Here is a 19,123-nt window from a genome sequence, read left to right on the forward strand (position 1 = left end):
AAAACAACCCACATTATAAGGTTGTATAAGGGCTCAAAACACTTCCACTGCAAGTGGTAATCAATCATCCAAGGTTCTCCCAGGAGGTTCCACAGGTAATGACAGGTATTGTGTACAGAAAGCAACAAAGGCAGTACTAAGTGCAAGCTGCTTTATTCTTTAAAATGGCGATATCACAATCGATAAATATTAAAATAAAGTAAATTCTCACATACGGGGTCCATGCATTGGGAACCCTGATATCAAAATGCACGTGTACATTAACAAGTGGAAAAGGTCTATAGGTGCTGCTCGGCTCCCTCCCTTGGGAGTGGACCAGGTATATTTTTTTAGACAGATTTCTACACTATTTTCCAGATGCCATTTCACCCATAACCTTTGCTGTACTCAGGGCCGGATTACCGACTAGGCAACAAAAACAGTCGCTTGGGGCCCCATTCAGAGTCAAAGGGGCCCCATCAGCACATAAACCAGCCCTCGCCATCCTGTCAGCGGTGGCTGAATGGTATAATGGTTAAAGGGACTCTGAGCAGTGCAGTAACTATGGAAAGATGCATATCATTTTAAAGCTCTCTTTCTCCTCTTTCCAATGATATATAAACCGCCACCCTATGCCTTTTAGTTTTTGTTATTTTCGTGATCGAAATCGCGGCCACTGCAATTTCGATCGCGAAAATAGCGAAAACTAAAAGGCATAGGGTGGCAGTTTATCTATCACTGGAAAGAGGAGAAAGAGAGCTTCAAAATGATATGCATCTTTCCATAGTTACATTGTATTACACAGGACGACTTTTCTCTAAAGTCGGCAGCTCGATTCAGCACAATGCAATGAAATATAAGGAATCCAGGGGGATATAATTACAAACATTAAGCTGGTAGATGTGAGGATGTAATTAATTCGTTGTGGGTATGCTTAAAGGCATACCCACAGGCACTGCTCGGAGTCCCTTTAAGGGCTCTGCCTCTGACACAGGAGACCAGGGTTTGAATCTCGGCTCTGCCTGTTCAGTAAGCCAGCACCTATTCAGTAGGAGACCTTAGGCAAGTCTCTTTAACACTGCTACTGCCTATAGGGCACGTCCTAGTGGCTGCAGCTCTGGTGCTTTAAGTCTGCCAGGAGAAAAGCGCGATATAAATGTTATTTGTCTTGTCTTGTCAAATAATGCTGTGCGCTGCTGATTGTCTTCAGAGCCCGGCTCTCCTCCTAGGTCCCCCTCCTGCTACTGTGCGCTCTGCCGCTGCCCACTCCTCCCTCCCTTTCCACAGAGAACCACAGCTGCAGCAAGAATGATAGCAGCAGATGGCAAGCGCTCACTCACCTATCCATGATCCAAGCGATAGAGATCCCGTCATCTGAAACCCATCTGTCTCTTCTACAGCTCGCTCTGAACTTCCTGATTCTCAGATCAGACAGGAAGTAGTAATAGTAGTAGTAACAGAGCGGCAGCACTCTAGAGGAGACAGATGGGCTCTGGATGACGGGACCTCTATTGCTTGGATCGCAATAGGTGAATGTGAGTCATCTGGTGCTGTCATTCTCCCCCGCTGCGGCTGCCTTCTCTGCTGGACTATTGTATTTACTGGGATGGAGGCTACATGGTGGCTGTCTAGTTTGGGAGGAAATCGGTTGTTCGGTGGTGGGGGTGGTTATGTAATTCTGTCTGGGGAATGGCTTCCGGTTTGGCGGTGTCCAGAGCTTTCTGCTATTGCCAGGCTGGAGATGCAGGGGGAAAGTGCTGCTGCTGTGATATCTGGTGCCCTCTTCACAGGGGTGCCCCAGCCCCTGAGTGCAAATGTCCCAGCCATTCATCCCTCACTCTGCATTTTGCCGCTGCTATTCCCTGCATTGTGCACTCACAGAGGAAAGCGGGCTGTTGCCCATAGCAACCAGTAGCTCGGATGCCCCGGTGTGTGCGGCATGTTGCTGTGTAGCGGCATCTTCTGATTCTATTACGACATGATGGGGGGGGGGGCAAATCAGTTACTTTGCTTAGGGCCCCATTTAGCCTTAATCCGGCTCGTAGTGATAAAACCTTCCTATCTTTCACCTTGTTCACCTGTCCTTTGGAACCTTCTTCAAGTATCTTGTCTATTAATGAAGAATGGAAGGCACAAACAGATACTTCCAATACAATTGCATCTTGAGCATAACAATTAGTCACTGTTAACAACCTGACTGGACCGATTCCTTAAACAGTCGTGTTTGCAGGTACATATAAGAGTGTGTTGTTACCTTATTACGGAAAGAATCAGGGCGGATGGGATCCTCTGCTGCCAGTGAGACACTGCTTAGCAAGATAAAGAGCAGAATGATGTTGGTGAAAGTGGTGGCATTGACGATGCGATGGCATAGAACTCTAATTCTGTAAAATAAAGGTATACAATGTCAGAAAATATATATATATTTTTTTTTGCATTACAGAATTTTAATCAAAACAGATTCAAACATACATACTTGCTATGCTGATCTATCTGATCTTTATAGAGACATACACAGTGAGGTAGTTAATTGCTCCTGTAAAGTCATTTGGAACTATGATGGTGAGTACAATTTGCAAAACTAGTTCCATGGTAAAACCTAGGATTTCACTTTTAATGGGCATTTCTATGAAAGCAGAGTACTGATCCACCATTCAGTGTCACTATTATGTAAATTAAGCTTTATCAAAAATACTTTTTTGACATTAAGCCTGGATGCTGCTGTTAGGCTCTGCCAATGGGTATACCTGCAGACAAATGTCTGACATGGTACCATAATTCACCAAGCAGGTCTGAGTCCTGAAATGCTTCTACTGGCTGTATCAACTGACTGACAATTACTTAGAATCAGAAATATAATAATCGCCATACTTACAATTGAACGTGGAGTTCTTGAAATCCTGAGGTAAAGCAGGTTGCTGTTACAAAATCTGTACTGAAATTTTATTTAGTTTACACTGGGTGTATAATTATTATTAGATGCTACTGTTTATATGCCAGTGTCTTCTTCAAATGTATGTAAAGTTTTACTATTTAAATTTGTGGGTTGGTGGGAAGAGGGATATCATCTATGCTGCTCCTCCCTGTTCCAAAGGTTTTGTCTGCTGATAGTTGGCTTAAAAATAAATCCATTTAAACTCATGGGTTCTGGTCATAATGGGAAGATGTTTTTTTCATTGAAACTCCTTTGTATTTTATGATCTTTGGACAACCTTGTATAATGTATATATGTATAATGGGGAGTTATTTACTTTATACTCTATACACGTCCAATTCTAGATAGTTAACATGGCCCCCCTCTCCGACCCCCCAATATAACAGTATTATGGGCCCCTCACCCCAGATATCAGCATTAGTTGGCCTTTGTGTCTCCCCCCCCCCCCAATCCTTCAGATTGCAGCATTAGGCGGCCTTACTACCCCAACCCATTTAGATAGCAGTAATAGATGGCCTTTGTTCCCCTCCTCAGATAAGATTAGGGGCTCCCCCGAGCCAAAATTTGGACGTCGACGAAGACCTTGAACTTTTACCACACACCTATAGTGAATTTCCTTATTGGGAAGACTTGGGGGGTTCATACAAATGGCTCTGGAACCCTGGGCAATTGCCCGGTTTTTCCCCTATGGAAGTGCTGGCCCTGACTCTATATTAGTGTAATCTTGCCTAACTAAGGTTACGCCACAGCCTAGTTTGCACTATAAACAAACAAGGACTGTGCTGCTCTGTTTCTAAGGTACAAGGAGAATTTTCTTTCCCAATCCAATACTCACTTGTTAGTAGGGCTAAAAATGAAGAAAGAGCTGGCCTCTGGCATTGGCACCGCCTTCTCTTTCAGCTGTAGTTCTGCCAAGGGGCGGGGGCGAGGACTTATAGGGATGTCTGGCTCCTCCTCTTCATCATCACCTATAAGAGCATGCAGAAACATGGAAATGTGAAAACACGTAAGAGGAATAATAGGGAGAACTGCAAGAGGAAAGAACAACATACAGATTCTTTCATGTTAACCAAGGCACACCAGATACAGAAATAACAAGCTTCTTGATCGCAATACTACACTGCCATCTTTAAAACTACGTACACACAAATGGTCTAAACTTGGCCATTAATGGACAGTTGACATTAATGACTGCCATGGCTGAGAATCAGGAGTCAGACCAGCATGTGTATGGGCTTGAGATTAAACCACTATGAAAGTAATTTAAAAAACAGAACAGATGTGAACACCAGCATGTACACGTAGCTTAGATAAATACATTTTTATGACTTCAAACACACAGACACATGTGCATATTATTTTTCTTCCGGATTAGGTGGTTCATGGACCAGCCATGCACCTATAGCCATAGCTCCCAGCTGGGACAGTCCTTCTTTGGTAAGTCAATTGCTCTGTTCCACTTTCTTCTTTATTTGTTCCTCTTTCAGGGCTAACATACAGACTTGTATAATTAATTCTTTTTTTCCCATGACTAAATGTGTTTCTGTGACTATAAGTGTTATTTCTGCTCTGTAAATTGATATATTGCATATTTTACATGCTAATATGAAGGGAAAGTAGGGATTATGGACTTTGGTTTTAATCATGGAAATATGAATTCTTTGTTGTATGTTCGATATGTGTATGGGGTGTTGCAGGGTGTGGCTTTACGGTGATTTCCATCTTTTATCTATATAGGGAAACTATAGTGTTGGCTTTTCTTTTCTTTGGCACATTTATTCACATATTAAGAAAAGAACGATTTGCTTATCTATTTTTTTAACCATAGGTCTAAAAAGACACAAATCAGAAATCTAAGAAGCAAACCGATCAAATTTTTATTTGATGTACTCCTCTGCTTCTCAGTTAAAAACTTTAATTCAAACAATTCATATGTGATTAAAGTGCACACTCCAGACTGTAAAAGTTATTTGCATACATTTCAGTATTGCCATGTAGACATTACAACACTCAGGGCAGTTTCTAGTCTAAATTGCACCCAGGGCGAGGGTGTAAACATTGCGCCCCATTCCCCCCACCTCATGGACTCGCGAACCTTTACTCTTTAGGGACAGTCACATAGCCACAGGTCACAAGTAGATCTGCCTACTTACTAGTGACCAGCCGCTCATTCAGGAAGAAGCAGGGACCAGGAGAACACACAGGCACAGAGAGCCCGGAAAGCCGACTCCTCCATGGGTGCTGCGCACTGACAGCCTGCAGTACCGCTACAGGACATCAGGTGTCATCACGCGGTGGTGACGTGATGATTAGAGATGTTAGCGAACCGTTCGCTAGCGAATCTCTATGTGCAAATACTACTTCCGGGTAGCTATGACCCGGAGTAGTACGTCTGCGCTGGGCCGGCGGTGCGCGTCTTTGATTGCGCGCCTGTTGCTGGACACTCTCTGCGCATGAGCGTGACGTCACTCATAACGTCACACACATGCGCAGAAAGTGCCCGGCACCAGGCGCGAGATCAAGGACGCGCACCGCCGGCCCAGTGCAGTCAAGGAAGGTAATTGCACTGCTAAACTTCTTTCTTCTTCCATTTGACTGTACCGCACGTCTCTAGCTCCCTAGCGGTTCTGTCCTTCTGCCTGCGTCCCCTTCTTCTACTTGCCAGTCTGTGCCCAGGGTGTTCACCCTGCCTGCACTGCCCAAGAAACGGCCCTGACAACACTTATTACACAAAGTCGCCCCCCTCCTTAGCACATGGAAAAGATACTTAGGTTTGATTCTACCATTGTGCAACATGGGGAGAAGTGATAGGCCTATGACAGTCAATGAAGCTACTTTTAGGCTGAAAAGAACAAGATTAAAACCACTACAGACATCAGTCAAACCTTAAAATTACTAAAATCATACTGTCTGAAATGTATTCAAGAAGAAATAATTCACTGGTGTTATTTCAAAGGGACTGGAAGGCCACCAAATGCTGTTGACAGCAGAATCCCCACTATGTTTAAAGTGAATCGGAACCTAAAGACATGCACCCTTTATGTATTTAGAGAGTTTAGCCTGTCTAATTCCCCCTCATTTGTTTCTAATCACAAGTTGTAATTTGATATCTCCCCTGTGACACATGACTGCCACGGCAGAGATGGCAGATAAGCTCATTTGAAAGCACAGGCTGTTAACAATATGTCTGCTTCCATGAATCAGGAAGTATAAACAGTGCACATTTATTGCAGAATTCGTATCCGCTGTAACAACGAAATGTTTTTTCTTTAAAGGTTATTTTGCTGTTGCTTATCTTTTAGAGCAGAGAGGCAGTTCTGAGTTCAGGTCCACTTTAAAAAAAACATCAGTACACACCTGTTCAACTGATCAGAAAGTCTTAAGGTGGTAGGTGTTTGTCTTTGTCAGAGACTTCTATCTGCAGAAAACTTAATTAACAGAAATACTGAGGCTACACTGCAAGATGCAAACCACTATTTAGCCACAAAATCAGAATGGCCAGATTACAGTTTGCAAAAAAGTACTTAAAAGTGACTGCTGGAAAAAGGTGTTAGGGACAGACAAAACCGAGATTAACCTAGGTCAGAGTGATTGCAAGAGGAAAGCATGGAGACAAAAAGGAAGCGTCCAAGGTCCAAAGCAAACCAGCTCATCTGTTACGCATGGTGGTGAGTGTGTTGTGGCTTGGGCATGTATGGTTGCCATAGGTCAGTGGTTCCCAACCTTTTTCAGGTCGTGACACATCACACCAAACATTCAGATATCCGTGACACGTCACATCACGCCAACCATTCAGATATATATGACACGTCATGGAATATGCTGCAGGAATAATATTATTATTAATATGGAATAATATGCTGCTGGCCCAATAAAGTAGCTGGAGGAACAGTATGCTGGCCCAATAAAGTGGCTGGAGGAACAGTATGCTGGCCCAATAAAGTGGCTGGAGGAACAGTATGCTGGCCCAATAAAGTGGCTGGAGGAACAGTATGCTGGCCCAATAAAGTGGCTGGAGGAACAGTATGCTGGCCCAATAAAGTGGCTGGAGGAACAGTATGCTGGCCCAATAAAGTGGCTGGAGGAACAGTATGCTGGCCCAATAAAGTAGCTGGAGGGACAGTATGATGGGCCAATACTGTGAGAGAGAGTAAAAGGCAGTGTTTCAGTGAGAGAGTGTGACAGTGTGTGAGTGTGACAGTGTGTGAGTGTGACAGTGTGTGAGTGTGATAGTGTGAGTGTGACAGTGTGTGAGTGTGACAGTGTGTGAGTGTGATAGTGTGCGAGTGTGACAGTGTGAGTGTGTGAGTGAAGTGTGTGTGAGTGAAGTGTGTGTGAGTGAAGTGTGTGAGTGAAGTGTGTGTGAGTGAAGTGCGAGTGAGTGTGTTGGACAGTGTGTGTGTGTCAAGCAATTTGTGTGTGTGAAAGAGAGAGTGACAAGTAGAGTGTATGTGTGAGTATGCACACACGCACGTGTGTGTCAAGCAGTGTGTGTGTGAAAGAGACAAGCAGTGTGTTATAAGCAGGAGTTCATTGACAGGGCAGACCACCAGTGAGAACCCCCTGCAGTAAACAGCATGCTCGGGGGAGGGGAGGGGGGGGGGGAAGTAGCAGGTCCCTGAAGCTGTAATACACGTGTGGTAGTGATGGTCATTACCTTTCCTGCTTTCACTTCTCCTCCGCTCTGCAGCTGCAGGGACCGCGAGCCGAGCCGGCACAGACACCAGACACAGCCCAAGCTACTCCTCTCTTCAGCTGAGCTGACATCCAAGGAATGCTCTTCTGCCTCGTAGTCCTGCCCAATCCACCCTTATGGCCCGTACTCACGGGCTGCAGAAGTAGCCTGTCGCCAGCACACGTGAGCGTGTGGGCGACAGGCTGGCGACAGCTCCTCGCCAGGTCCCTCCGCGTACACACGCGGAAGAGGGACCAGCGGCGAGACGGAAGCTGTCGCCGACGTTCCTCCTCCCCCCGCCGGAAGCTCCATTTACAACAATGGAGGTTGCTGTCGCTAGTCCGCGTACTCACGCGGACTAGCGACAGTTGCGGGGGAGGTGCGGCGGCGACTGTTGCCATGCGATTGAAACTTTCAATCGCAGGGCGACAAGAGCGACGGGCGACAGTTCGGGGTGCGCGCGCGTGCAACGGCCCATACTCACGGGCGACCTGTCGCCGCAACACGCGCGCGCCGCGTGTTGAGGCGACAAAAGTCCCTCGTGAGTATGGGCCATTACAGTTGAGCTGAAACAGTTCTTTTGAATATACGCGCCACGCAGCCTGAGCCTCCTGAAGCCGCCAATGACATGCTGAAATGAGGTCATGGGGTGGAGAAGAGTCACAGACGGAGGTAGCCAGTGGGCACAACATAAATATGATGCTGGGTGAGGATGACTGCATCTGCAAAATATCATTGCCGTCCTGGATGACTTGCCTCCACCCTCTGCTCGCAGTTAGTGCAAGGCTACAAGAAAATGGCCGCCGATGTCCGCAAATGAGGACGGCGGCAGCTATTTTCTTGTAGCCTTGCACTAATAGAGTAGGAGGAGGGCGATCTTAGCAGCGGGGAGAATGATCGGCAATCAGAAAGAGGCGACACATAGGCCTCGCGGCACACAGGTTGGGAACCACTGCCATAGGTAATGGAACACTTATCTTCACTGATGATGTAAATGCTGATGATAGCCTAAAGCCCCATACACACGCTCAACAGCGGTCTTTTATGCAGCACAATTGTCAAAAGACTTTTGTTGTGAAACAAGTTGAAATACCTAAAAAAAAAGTCTATTGCTATTGTTCTAAAAACTGATAAGACTGATAAGAAATCAATCCAAACTCATTGGACAGTGCTTCTTCTTGCAGCAACATAATGATCCCAATCATATGACCTAAGCATCAAGGGAAGTTCTACAAATCTAAAACACTGAACATTTCTAAATGGCCAAGCCAGTCACCTGGTTGAAATCCAATTGAGCATGTCTTCTAAATGCTACGAAAAAGAAATGGACAAGCTCCTAAAACAAGCAGAAGGTGAAGGTGGTAAAAGAGGCTTGGTAGCACGTCACAAGAGAAGACACTCAACACCTGGTAATGCCTATGAATCAGATACTAAAAGCAGTAATTGCATGCAAGGTATATGCAACAAAAAGTGCTTTAATATACCTACCATTACATTTTTGTACCAGACATTATGGTGCCATGAAATTATGGGGACTATGTATGAAAAGAGATGTAGTTTATTAATTAGGAAACTGAAATGTATTCCAATAACTTTAAATGAAAGTCTGGAATGTGCACTATAAACACATCTAAATTGTTTGATGTGATATTTTACAGTGAGGAGCAGAGGGGTGAATCAAAAAGAAATGTGTCTTTTCCCCAATCACTGTGGAGAGCGCTGCATGGGAACAACCATTTAATGCATTAGCATAGACCGGGAAAGACATATCATGAAATACCAAATCAACGTGTAGAATGGATTGAATGTAGTTTTCTTTCTTAGATGGCAGTTTATGTAGACAAGAAGGCAAATACTGTATATACTATTCCAATGCACACAAAAAATCCTGAAAGGCTCTACCTTACCTGGAAAGTCTGCAGAGGGATAAGGATCCTTTATTTCATTGACATTAGACTCAAATTCGTCTATCTTTAGCTGTGTACAGACAAAAAAAAGCACAATGACACTTGTCCTTGTTCTTGGTGATCCATCATCCAAATCATGTGATTATTATACATAAGGGCTGGGATAGGGGCCCATGAACTGGGGCCCATGGCTCTGTAGCTACAACACAGATGGCATACACTGTACAGCGCTGCGTAATATGTCGGCACTATATAAATACTAAATAATAATAATAATAATAATAATGGCATTCGTGTGAATCTGTAACTGAGTTTCTTACTTTAGCTGTAGTGGGTATTCCTTCCCCTTTGGCTTTTTGTTCTAATTTCTTTTGTAAGAGTAGCTTTTCTTCCTCTGATTTGTCTGGTTGTGATCTGAAAACAAATCAAAACATAGTTTTCAAGTTACGTTAGGTATATCAATTGCGTAATAATGGACTGAATTCACTTTACACATTTACCTAATAAAGCAATATGCATGCTTTTTTCTGCAGTCCTTTGTGAAAACAGCTTTGAACCACATATTGAACCTATTTACTAAGGTTCTCCTGAGCTGGAAGGGGAGCGGTGTATGCACTAGCGCGGGAGAGATTTGAGTACATTCTAATTTACAAACTCACACAAAATGTTTAGGAATTTTCAGGAAATGTTTGCAGAAAGAATAAGACTATAGCTTTGTTTATCTCACCTTGACATTTTCTTGCGTTTCCGCTCCTCTGCTTTTGCCTTCTGAGCAGATGTAAGATTCTCTGCCTCTGCCAGGTTATCAACAGCAATGGCTAGAAACACATTCAGTAATATATCTGTGCTTTGCTAAGGTTATAATACACAGAAATAATGCCTTATGATTAATACAATTACATTACAATTTAGTTTGCTTTATTAAATCAGAATGGATTTTGGGACATTGAGGTTCTACAATCACAATTTTGGGACAGCACATTATACATTTTCTCCCCCCCCCCCCCCCCCCAAAAAAAAAATCAATAAAGAAGTCTTGTTTATTGCAGCGCCAGACTATTTCTAAGAGAACCGGATCTCATTCTGCACATATAGAGACAATATAGCAACAATCTGGTTATAATATATGGCAGGTTTGTAAATCTGAACAGAACTCCGAAACATTTAGAATGACAAAGAGACCCAGGAATACAATATACAGTATAAGCTTATATCAAGCCACTTAGCAATTCACAGTGTTCCACTAGGGGTAAATGTCCTACATCTGAAGCTAGACATCATGGCACATTTATAAAATGGTGGAATTGCATTTTCAGTTATGGGTGATACTTTTTACCCCGGAAAATTTGTTGTACTTTTTTCCATACTCGTAATCATAATAAAACTTGCTGTAATCATTTGCTAGTCAGAATACTGCCTATATTTTTCCAGTTTACCTGCTGTCAAGCTCATGGTAAACTGATTCTGAACTGCCATCAAACTAAGATCAAATCAGTTTACACCAACACTAACCTGGTATGTACAAATTATAAGCATTTTACAATGGAGTTTTTGCAATGTATGCATTTTTGCGGTAATAAGAACTCTCTTGAAAATGAATTTCCTTTTGCTCATTGATTTAAATGCATTTAGAACACCTGTATTTTTGCAGCATGCATGAGTATACATATTCACATAAACAATGATTTGTGCAAAAATGCATTTTCTAATGTCCATAGACTTCAATGGATTTGGTGAAAATAAGTTTTCTCAAGCCCATATAGTCTCATAAATATCCTCTTTTGTGTAAAAAGTTATATTTTTGTGAAAATTATAGTTAGATCAAAATGGCCCTATTCACTAATTGTAAATGGTTTAGTTATGAAAGAAGATGGATGCTCACTGAAAAGCACCTCCCTTTTTTCTGAATTATTTCAATGTTTTGTACAACAAATCCCATTCCAAACTAGATCCATTATGGCAGGGAAGAACGTAAATGAACTAAATCAAATTAATTTTTGTTTTGCCAAGCTTGCATCAGCATTTTTTGTTAATAGCCTTTTTAAGCTGCCCTGATACTGCCAGGTGATGTGCAAAACAACTGCAGGTCAACTGCAATTGCTAGTGTATATGGACCTTTGTCTTCACTTTGTGATTTATTTCCCACTCACTAGTATGGCGGGGACTCTAACAGATGCCAAACTAAATGTAGCCTGAAAACAAAGGCCTGTCTACACAAGCACTGGGTAGAAGAGGTACCCTATACATTGCTGTAAGTGCTGCCTAGTGGTTTATTACTGCCTTGCGTGAGGTCAGGCAATGAGGGAGGGGAACAGTGATAGCTACCAGTGCATGTCTAAATGCCATTTTACAATGTGTACTGTCTCTAAACATGAAATCACTACTTTTCCCGCCATCATTGATTGGATTATGCTATTAAAAAAAAAACTTTCCCTAGTGTGTTTAGAAATAACCCATGAAAAGAACGCTGGCTTGAAAAAAAAATGGTCTCTCCAACCAGGTTGAAGTTCAAACATATCTTTCTAATTCCTCCTAACAGGTCTGATTCCATCCGTCAAAGGGTACAGTTGTACAACTTTTCATTTTGAAGTGTGACTGACCAAGAGATCAGTGGTCAATTAGATATCTAGGCTACTTACTAGGATGCAAATTGTAAGCTACATGGCAACTAAGCTACAACATCATTTTCATCATACATGTTTTCCTTCATTCAAATTTGTAGTGGCGGTTGTAATGTGTCAACAACCTCCCATAAAAACCCAAATTGAATTGTAATGATGAAATGTGAGAAATCATTTAGGCATATGGGGGTAGATTCCTCAAATCCAGTGCATAAAGAATTTGAGAAAATCTGGTGCAAAACAGGTGCAGAAGTGAAGCAAACACTGAAATCAGCCAATCAGAAATCTTGATCTGGACACCTGCTCCATTTTTGCATTATATTTGCTTCAGTTTCATTGCACTGGTTTTGATAAATGCACCCCTGTGCTCCCTAGGGCATTCCTTAGGGACTGAGCACAGTAATGTGCTTCTTTCCACTTTTCACCAACACATCAATGTTAGGCCACATTCCATCTTCGTGTAACGCAGGTGTCCGTGGTGACGCCAGGGCCAGATTTGTACTCTTTACCACCCTAGGCCACTGTCACCAGCTGCCCCCCTTCAGTAGGTAACAAGATGACCCCTCCCCCTTCCCTCTAGTATAGGTCGCCTGATGACCCCCCAGTATAGGTAGCCAGATGACTCATCCCCCCTTTCCCCCAGTATAGGTAGCCAGATGACTCTCTTGATCCCCAATTCCCCCACCCCTTCAGTATAGGTAGCCAGTTCGCCTTCACACCGCAGCAGCCATCTGTGTCACTCATTTCTCCACTCGCCTTCAGTGCAGAAGCTCCTTCTTCCTTACCGTTTCCAATGCTGCCCAAGTCCCTAGCCGCCGGCCAAAATGCAAACGTGCACAGAGAGCAAGGTGGCTGCTGCACAGGCAGCTAGCAGGAGAGTACCATGGTCAGGCGCTCGCCTGATCTCCTTGCATTGCATTTGCAAGCTTTAAAATGCTGCACCAGTTTAGCCTGCTGCTTTGGTGCCCTTCCTTCTGTGGTGCCCTAGGCCATGACCTTTGCGGCCTAGGCCTAAATCCAGCCCTGGGTGACGCACAGCACTGCGTTGCAACACGACTCTCCAAGATGCGCTTGTGATTCCATTCATAATGAATGAATGTGATCACAGTGCAAATGTGCAGAAATGCAAGCGACCATGCTTTGCGATTCTGTAGTGAATTGCAATGCATGCAGGGGAACATCAGCAAAAAAAATGTGGCTAAATCGCTCAGATGAAGAGAAGACCTACAGATGCAGAAAAGCAAACAAAAGTGGACAGAAGCATGTTAGTGTATTCAGGCCCTCACAGAATATTATTAGCACAGCTATGCTAGAATGCTACCTAAAAAAAAGAAACAGTTTACTTCATTTTAACAAGGATACAATTTCCACAGACAAATAAGATGACAAAGTAGATGCAGACAAGCATCCCAGGTAATGATGGTCCCCCATAAGCCATGATTCCATTATTCATCACAGTATTCCAGTCCTCTCCAGTCAAAATCTGTAAGAAAGTACATTCTTCAAACCAAATAATTCAAATAATGTTTGGCCACAATATTAAAAAAGTGATACATTTGTTCCATTAATTGTGAGCTGAAATACAGGAAAAACAAATTATTTTACCTTTCAGAAATGGCTGTCACTTGTATCATAGAAAAAAAACAAATCTCACCCCAAGAAAGGCTTAATGCTGGGTACACATGATGCAATTTCCTGTCCGATCGATGGGTAATCTGATGGGAAGTTGCAACATGTGTACATGCCCAAATTGCTCCCAATTGATAACAGGATCGATTTTCCCATGATCACTTCTGGCTCTGAAAAACAATCCCATTATCGAACAGGAGAAGATCGATGGAAGATTTGTCCAATTCCTGACGATCGGACGGCAATTAGCATTGTGTGTACCCAGAATTAAGCCAAGCTTTGTGGATATTTGTTTGGTCTGTTCCTGCCCTCAAATCTTTGTATCCAATGGGAATGGATCGTTTGGACAATAGGATAAAGATAAACAAGTACTACCATAGCATACATACTTATGTGCTGTATCCACCCACAAATAAGCATAATTAACATATAAAGCTATTTTTGATCTTAGGAAATTACCTTTAGCTGTGAAACATGCATTAGGCGATATGCGATAACTCAGATGTACCATACATACTTGTATAATGAATGGGTTAAAGGTCCATCTTATGTTTTTTTGAGGTTTCACGGCTTGTATCAAGTCATTTTTAGAATGCATTTATATATTATAAATATGTTGATTTTATTTTAGTATCAGGTTAAAATATTGTAGGGGGTGGTTGCACACCTGCAACGCTGTTAGATATGCTTGTACATTTCTAACATTGGTTGCATTGGTTTAGTCCAGTAATGCAACTCAGATGGTAAAACCTATTTCTTATTTTTCCAGTGCAGCAATCATACTTCAAATTGGAAATTTGCTAAGGGCCTCGACTGCCAAAATTATTTATTTTTTTAAAAACAGAGGAATTATTCTTAGTGAGATTCTTATTAGTGCATACACACAAAACAATTGTCACATGAAACCTTAAAATGTAATTAAATCTAAAGGAGCACAGTTTGTCCACTATGAATAGATAGCAACCTCCCTAGTGGTATTGATGGTTATACACGTCAACACAAAATATGCTGAGAACAGTATTGATGTGCATACACATCAGTACTCTCCTGCACTGTATACTAGACCCTTACTTGACACATTTTGTCAAGTTACACAAAAAAAAATGTTATGAAAATTAATTGGATCACTTTTTGCACAAAACCCTGGGGAAATTGAATGCTAGGGATTCCCGGCTGGATCCACAAACAGCCAATCAGATTTCACCCATTCACGTCACTGAGAACATTTAGAAGGCTGCCATTCTAACAGTAATAAAGCCAGAGTCCCCTAAATTGGTACAGATGGTCACTTGGTGAGCAAGGCTAGAAATTAAGGGAAAGTGTGTGGAGCATAAAACTCATCATAAATGGAAAAAACCCTGCAGCCATTCTTAGACTGTTCATAGCAGGGTTCTCAAACCTAGCACAGTTGGTCAGTGGGTGACTGGGATTAATATTCAGGAAAGTGGGTGGAGCCTACAACAGTCAATCAAAATTCACCTATTGATTTCCAAGGGGTATATTTAAATTGCTGTTGTTTTTACATTGTTAATGGCAGAGGGCTCACACCTGCTACAGTCGGTCATTTGGTGACTGGCATTCAAATTCAGAAAAGAGGGCAGAGCCACCAATAGCCAATCAGCTTTGTGTTTGATTCATAAACTGCTCACATTCTCACATTATTGATGCCAAGGACCCCAACGCTCACAGACTTGGTAATTGAGGGACTGTGTGTTATGGTTAGAAAAAGTGGGCAGTGACAACAACAACCAAATACGTGTTTCAGCAATGCCAGGTTTTGAGGTAGTAAAGTATAAATAGTAATACTAAAAATATAATGTATAATACAATACTGCGTAGTGCATTGTATAACGTAATGTTTGGTGATCCATTCACAGTGAGTCAGTTACATAGTGGAACAGTAAGTGGTTTATACCATGCACAACAGAGTCTAGGCAGCACAGGAATAGAGTGAAATTTGGAGGAGCAATACATTTTATATACAACGTAATTAATGAAGGGTGGTGCTTCACTTCAGCATTCAAAATCACACCATGTATATAGAAAAGCTAGGGGTAAGAGACCTGAAAAGCAGTTGAAAGGACAACTTACGGTACTTTAGTTATTTCAAATGATCACCTGTTTGATTACAGTATCATTAGGTAGATCAGATTTCCATTCAATCACATGGGAACAGCCAGATTCAAAGTTTGGGGGATCTGATCTGTCACCACTACTCATGGCCATTTGATATTATTTTAAACATTCTGTTCATATTGAGGTCTGTTTTGTTTATTTAAACTGCAGTTCACAATTCATCAAAACAGATAATGTTAAGAATTACCTGAAAGACAGTGATCAGGGCTTGAGGAAAATTGTCAAAATTGCTCCTTCTTACTATACTGTCTTCAAAGTCAAACCTTCCACCAAACATTTGCATCCCAAGGAGAGCAAAAATAATCATGAAGAGGAAAAGCAGGAGAAGGAGAGATGCTATGGAGCGGACAGAGTTGAGTAAGGAAGCAACAAGGTTGTTTAATCCAGTCCAGTATCTTTAAGTCAAGATAGATAAGAAAAAGAAAATACAGGTAAGGTGTAAATATTCAGAAAGCAAAGACAGCAATTGATTCTAGTTGGGTCAGGGACAGTCTGATTTCTGTATAAACATTTATCTTTCAGCTCTTTAAATTCTCCTAAGAGAGAAAGGAGACCAGGCATATGAGATCTTCTTATATAATCACCACTGCCTCTCCTCTCCATGACCTGTACAGGGCTGCTTTTCCTCTGCAATATGTGCCGGATCTTGGAGGAGAGGCACCCTTGCAAGGATGAACACAGGAGTACGCAAGGTAAAGGAGGAGCGCGCCCATCTGGATAGGTGAGTAGCAATGCTTCCAAAAACTGTGCATTGGCCCAGTGACTGCTATATAGTTTGAATTTGAGAGGGGTGATGGAGATCACTTGGGGGGCCGCTACGGGCTGTGGGACCATGGGGCGATTTCCCCCTTTTCCTGTATTGCAGTGCCTCACGGTCTAGGAAACACTCCCTTCCTGGCAATAGCCTAAACTGTATAGCATACAATTCAGGTGCTGTCATGGGCCCCAGTGTCTGTTTTGAAACCATGCCGAACTGCGGGTGGCATTGTTACTGACTAGCTCGCAAGAGTGTACATTGATGCTCTGACATCTGGATACATATATCCAGTGTAGGTAAGTTGACAGTTTCAGCTACCTACTTTATCCCTGACAATGACAACTAGCTAAATCACTGGCAATATTTGCACAATGGCTACCACTGCAACCTTCTGTACAAAGGCCATTTGGGCTTTTTCTGATACCAAACAGCCTCAAAGTCATATGTCATACCTAAAATTCATTGCTGGTGCTTCTACTGCTACTATACCCTTGTAACGATTGGTGTCAGCAACACAGATAATTTTTGATTATTGGTGATCTGCAGTATCACCAATAATACAGATGCTATACCTGATTATGTGGTGATCTGCAGAATCACCAATAATACTAGTATAGCTAGACACAGGACACCCAATGTGATATTGTGTTTGGTGCAACAGTAATCAGAGAAGTTATCTCCCGAGAAGCGGGAGATACAGACACTACTGCAGCCGAGAATTCCCTGAGGAGCAGGGAATTCGGATTGTACTGCAGCCAGTGGACACCTGAGGAGCAGGAACCACTGGCTGAGCTGCAGGAGAGAGAACTGGTGGAATGAGGGATTATGATAGAACTGCAGCCGAGGATTCCCTTGAGGAGCAGGAAATCAGATGGTACTGTAGCCAGCGGACACCTGAGGAGCAAGGACCACTGACTGGACTGCAAGAGTGATAACTGGTGTAATGAGGGATATGATCGGACTGCAGCCAGGGACTCCCTGAGGAGCAGGGAATCAGACTGTACTGCAGCCAGGGACTCCCTGAGGAGCAGGGTATCAGACTGTACTGCAGCCAGTGGACTCCTAAGAGGTGGAGACCACTGGCTGAGCTGCAAGATGATCTCCTGAGGAGCAGGTGACCATAAGCCTGTACCTGCAGCTGATGAACACCTGAAGAGCAAGTGTCACGGATAGTACAGTAAGGCTGATCACCCAAGGGACGGAGGAACCGAATCAGTAAGCAGGAGAGTGGCCAGGAAAGCCAGAGATCATAACAGGTAACAGAATATATATCAGCCCTAGTCTTAGGTGTGAGGTCCTTGGTCTCAACACCTGGGAACTAGTCTAACAGATAAACAGTAGAAATGTAACAATCTCCTAGTCTTATGTGTGAGGTCCTTGGTCTCAACACCTGGGAACTAGTCTAACAGAACTATCTTCTAGTCTTAGGTGTGAGGTCCTTGGTCTCAACACCTTGGAACTAGTCTAACAATACAATAGTACATTAAAGGCTAACACCGGAATCTGACTAAGTGTGAATTCCCAGATCCGCCTGGTTCTAACACACTGTAAGATCTGACTGGGGTCTGAGTGCTCACACGTAAGCTGCAGAAGCCGCCGGCTGGAACGCGGAGATAGCCTCCATGCCGCTTGCCCACGCGGCGGCATCTCCGCTATTCATTACAGTACCCCCCCCCCCCCCCCCCGAGGAGTGTACCCCGGACACTTCCTACCCGGCTTCTCAGGGTGTGAGTCATGAAACTCTTTCTTTAATTCCTCAGCATGCATGCGACAATCCGGCTCCCAAGTTCCTTCCTCCAGACCATACCCCTTCCAGTGGACCAGATACTGTACAGAATTTTGCACTAACCGAGAATCCAAAATCTTCTCGATCTCATACTCAGGTTGGTCGTCAACCATCACGGGGGGGGGGGGGGGAGGAATCCACGTGCACCGCAGGCTTCAACAGAGACACATGGAATGATCTCACACCTCTCATGCTGGCTGGGAGATCAATTGCATAAGTGACGTCATTAATCTTTCTGGGCACTGGGTATGGCGATACAAATCTGGGTCCCAGCTTAGGTGACGGTTGTTTTAAAGCTAAATGCCGAGTAGATACCCACACCATGTCCCCTGGGGAAAACTTCCACTCTACAGACCGTCTCTTATCCGCCTGTTTCTTCTGAGTCTGGAAGGCTTTCCACAAATTCCTCTTAACCATTCCCCAAATCTCCCCCAATGCCCTCTGCCAATCCTCCAGGGCCGGAAATGGGGTAGATGCCACAGGCAACGGAGCAAACTTGGGAGATCGTCCCGAAACTACCTGAAACGGGGAAAATCCTGAGGAGGAACTCTTCAGATTGTTATGTGCAAATTCCGCGAATGGCAAAAACTTTACCCAATCGGACGGTGCATCTGCCACATAAAATCTGAGAAACTGCTTAAGGGACTGGTTAACTCTCTCGGTCTGACCATTGGTCTGTGGGTAGTAGCCTGATGAAA

At 43.3% G+C, this 19,123-nt stretch overlaps 1 protein-coding gene and 1 long non-coding RNA gene across 3 annotated transcripts in view; one reads left to right on the plus strand and one right to left on the minus strand.

Moving 5' to 3' along the window:
* The window catches only part of CACNA1S (calcium voltage-gated channel subunit alpha1 S), a 211,924-nt gene that overhangs the window by 89,155 nt on the left and 103,646 nt on the right, over positions 1-19,123 (minus strand). For both annotated transcript variants that reach the window (XM_068269453.1, XM_068269454.1), the window contains 7 exons: positions 16,070-16,277; positions 13,480-13,600; positions 10,224-10,338; positions 9,817-9,910; positions 9,497-9,566; positions 3,750-3,882; positions 2,234-2,363 (listed from right to left, as the gene is read on the minus strand). In XM_068269453.1, the coding sequence (XP_068125554.1) occupies positions 2,234-2,363; positions 3,750-3,882; positions 9,497-9,566; positions 9,817-9,910; positions 10,224-10,338; positions 13,480-13,600; positions 16,070-16,277 (871 nt within the window). The remainder of the gene's footprint in view (positions 1-2,233; positions 2,364-3,749; positions 3,883-9,496; positions 9,567-9,816; positions 9,911-10,223; positions 10,339-13,479; positions 13,601-16,069; positions 16,278-19,123) is intronic.
* The window catches only part of LOC137546700 (uncharacterized), a 28,874-nt gene continuing 25,927 nt past the window's right edge, over positions 16,177-19,123 (plus strand). The window contains exons 1-2 of the long non-coding RNA XR_011026324.1: positions 16,177-16,313; positions 16,405-16,603. This is a non-coding gene — a long non-coding RNA (uncharacterized lncRNA). The remainder of the gene's footprint in view (positions 16,314-16,404; positions 16,604-19,123) is intronic.

Source organism: Hyperolius riggenbachi, chromosome 2, assembly GCF_040937935.1.
Source record: "Hyperolius riggenbachi isolate aHypRig1 chromosome 2, aHypRig1.pri, whole genome shotgun sequence".
NCBI classification, from domain to species: Eukaryota; Metazoa; Chordata; class Amphibia; order Anura; family Hyperoliidae; genus Hyperolius; species Hyperolius riggenbachi.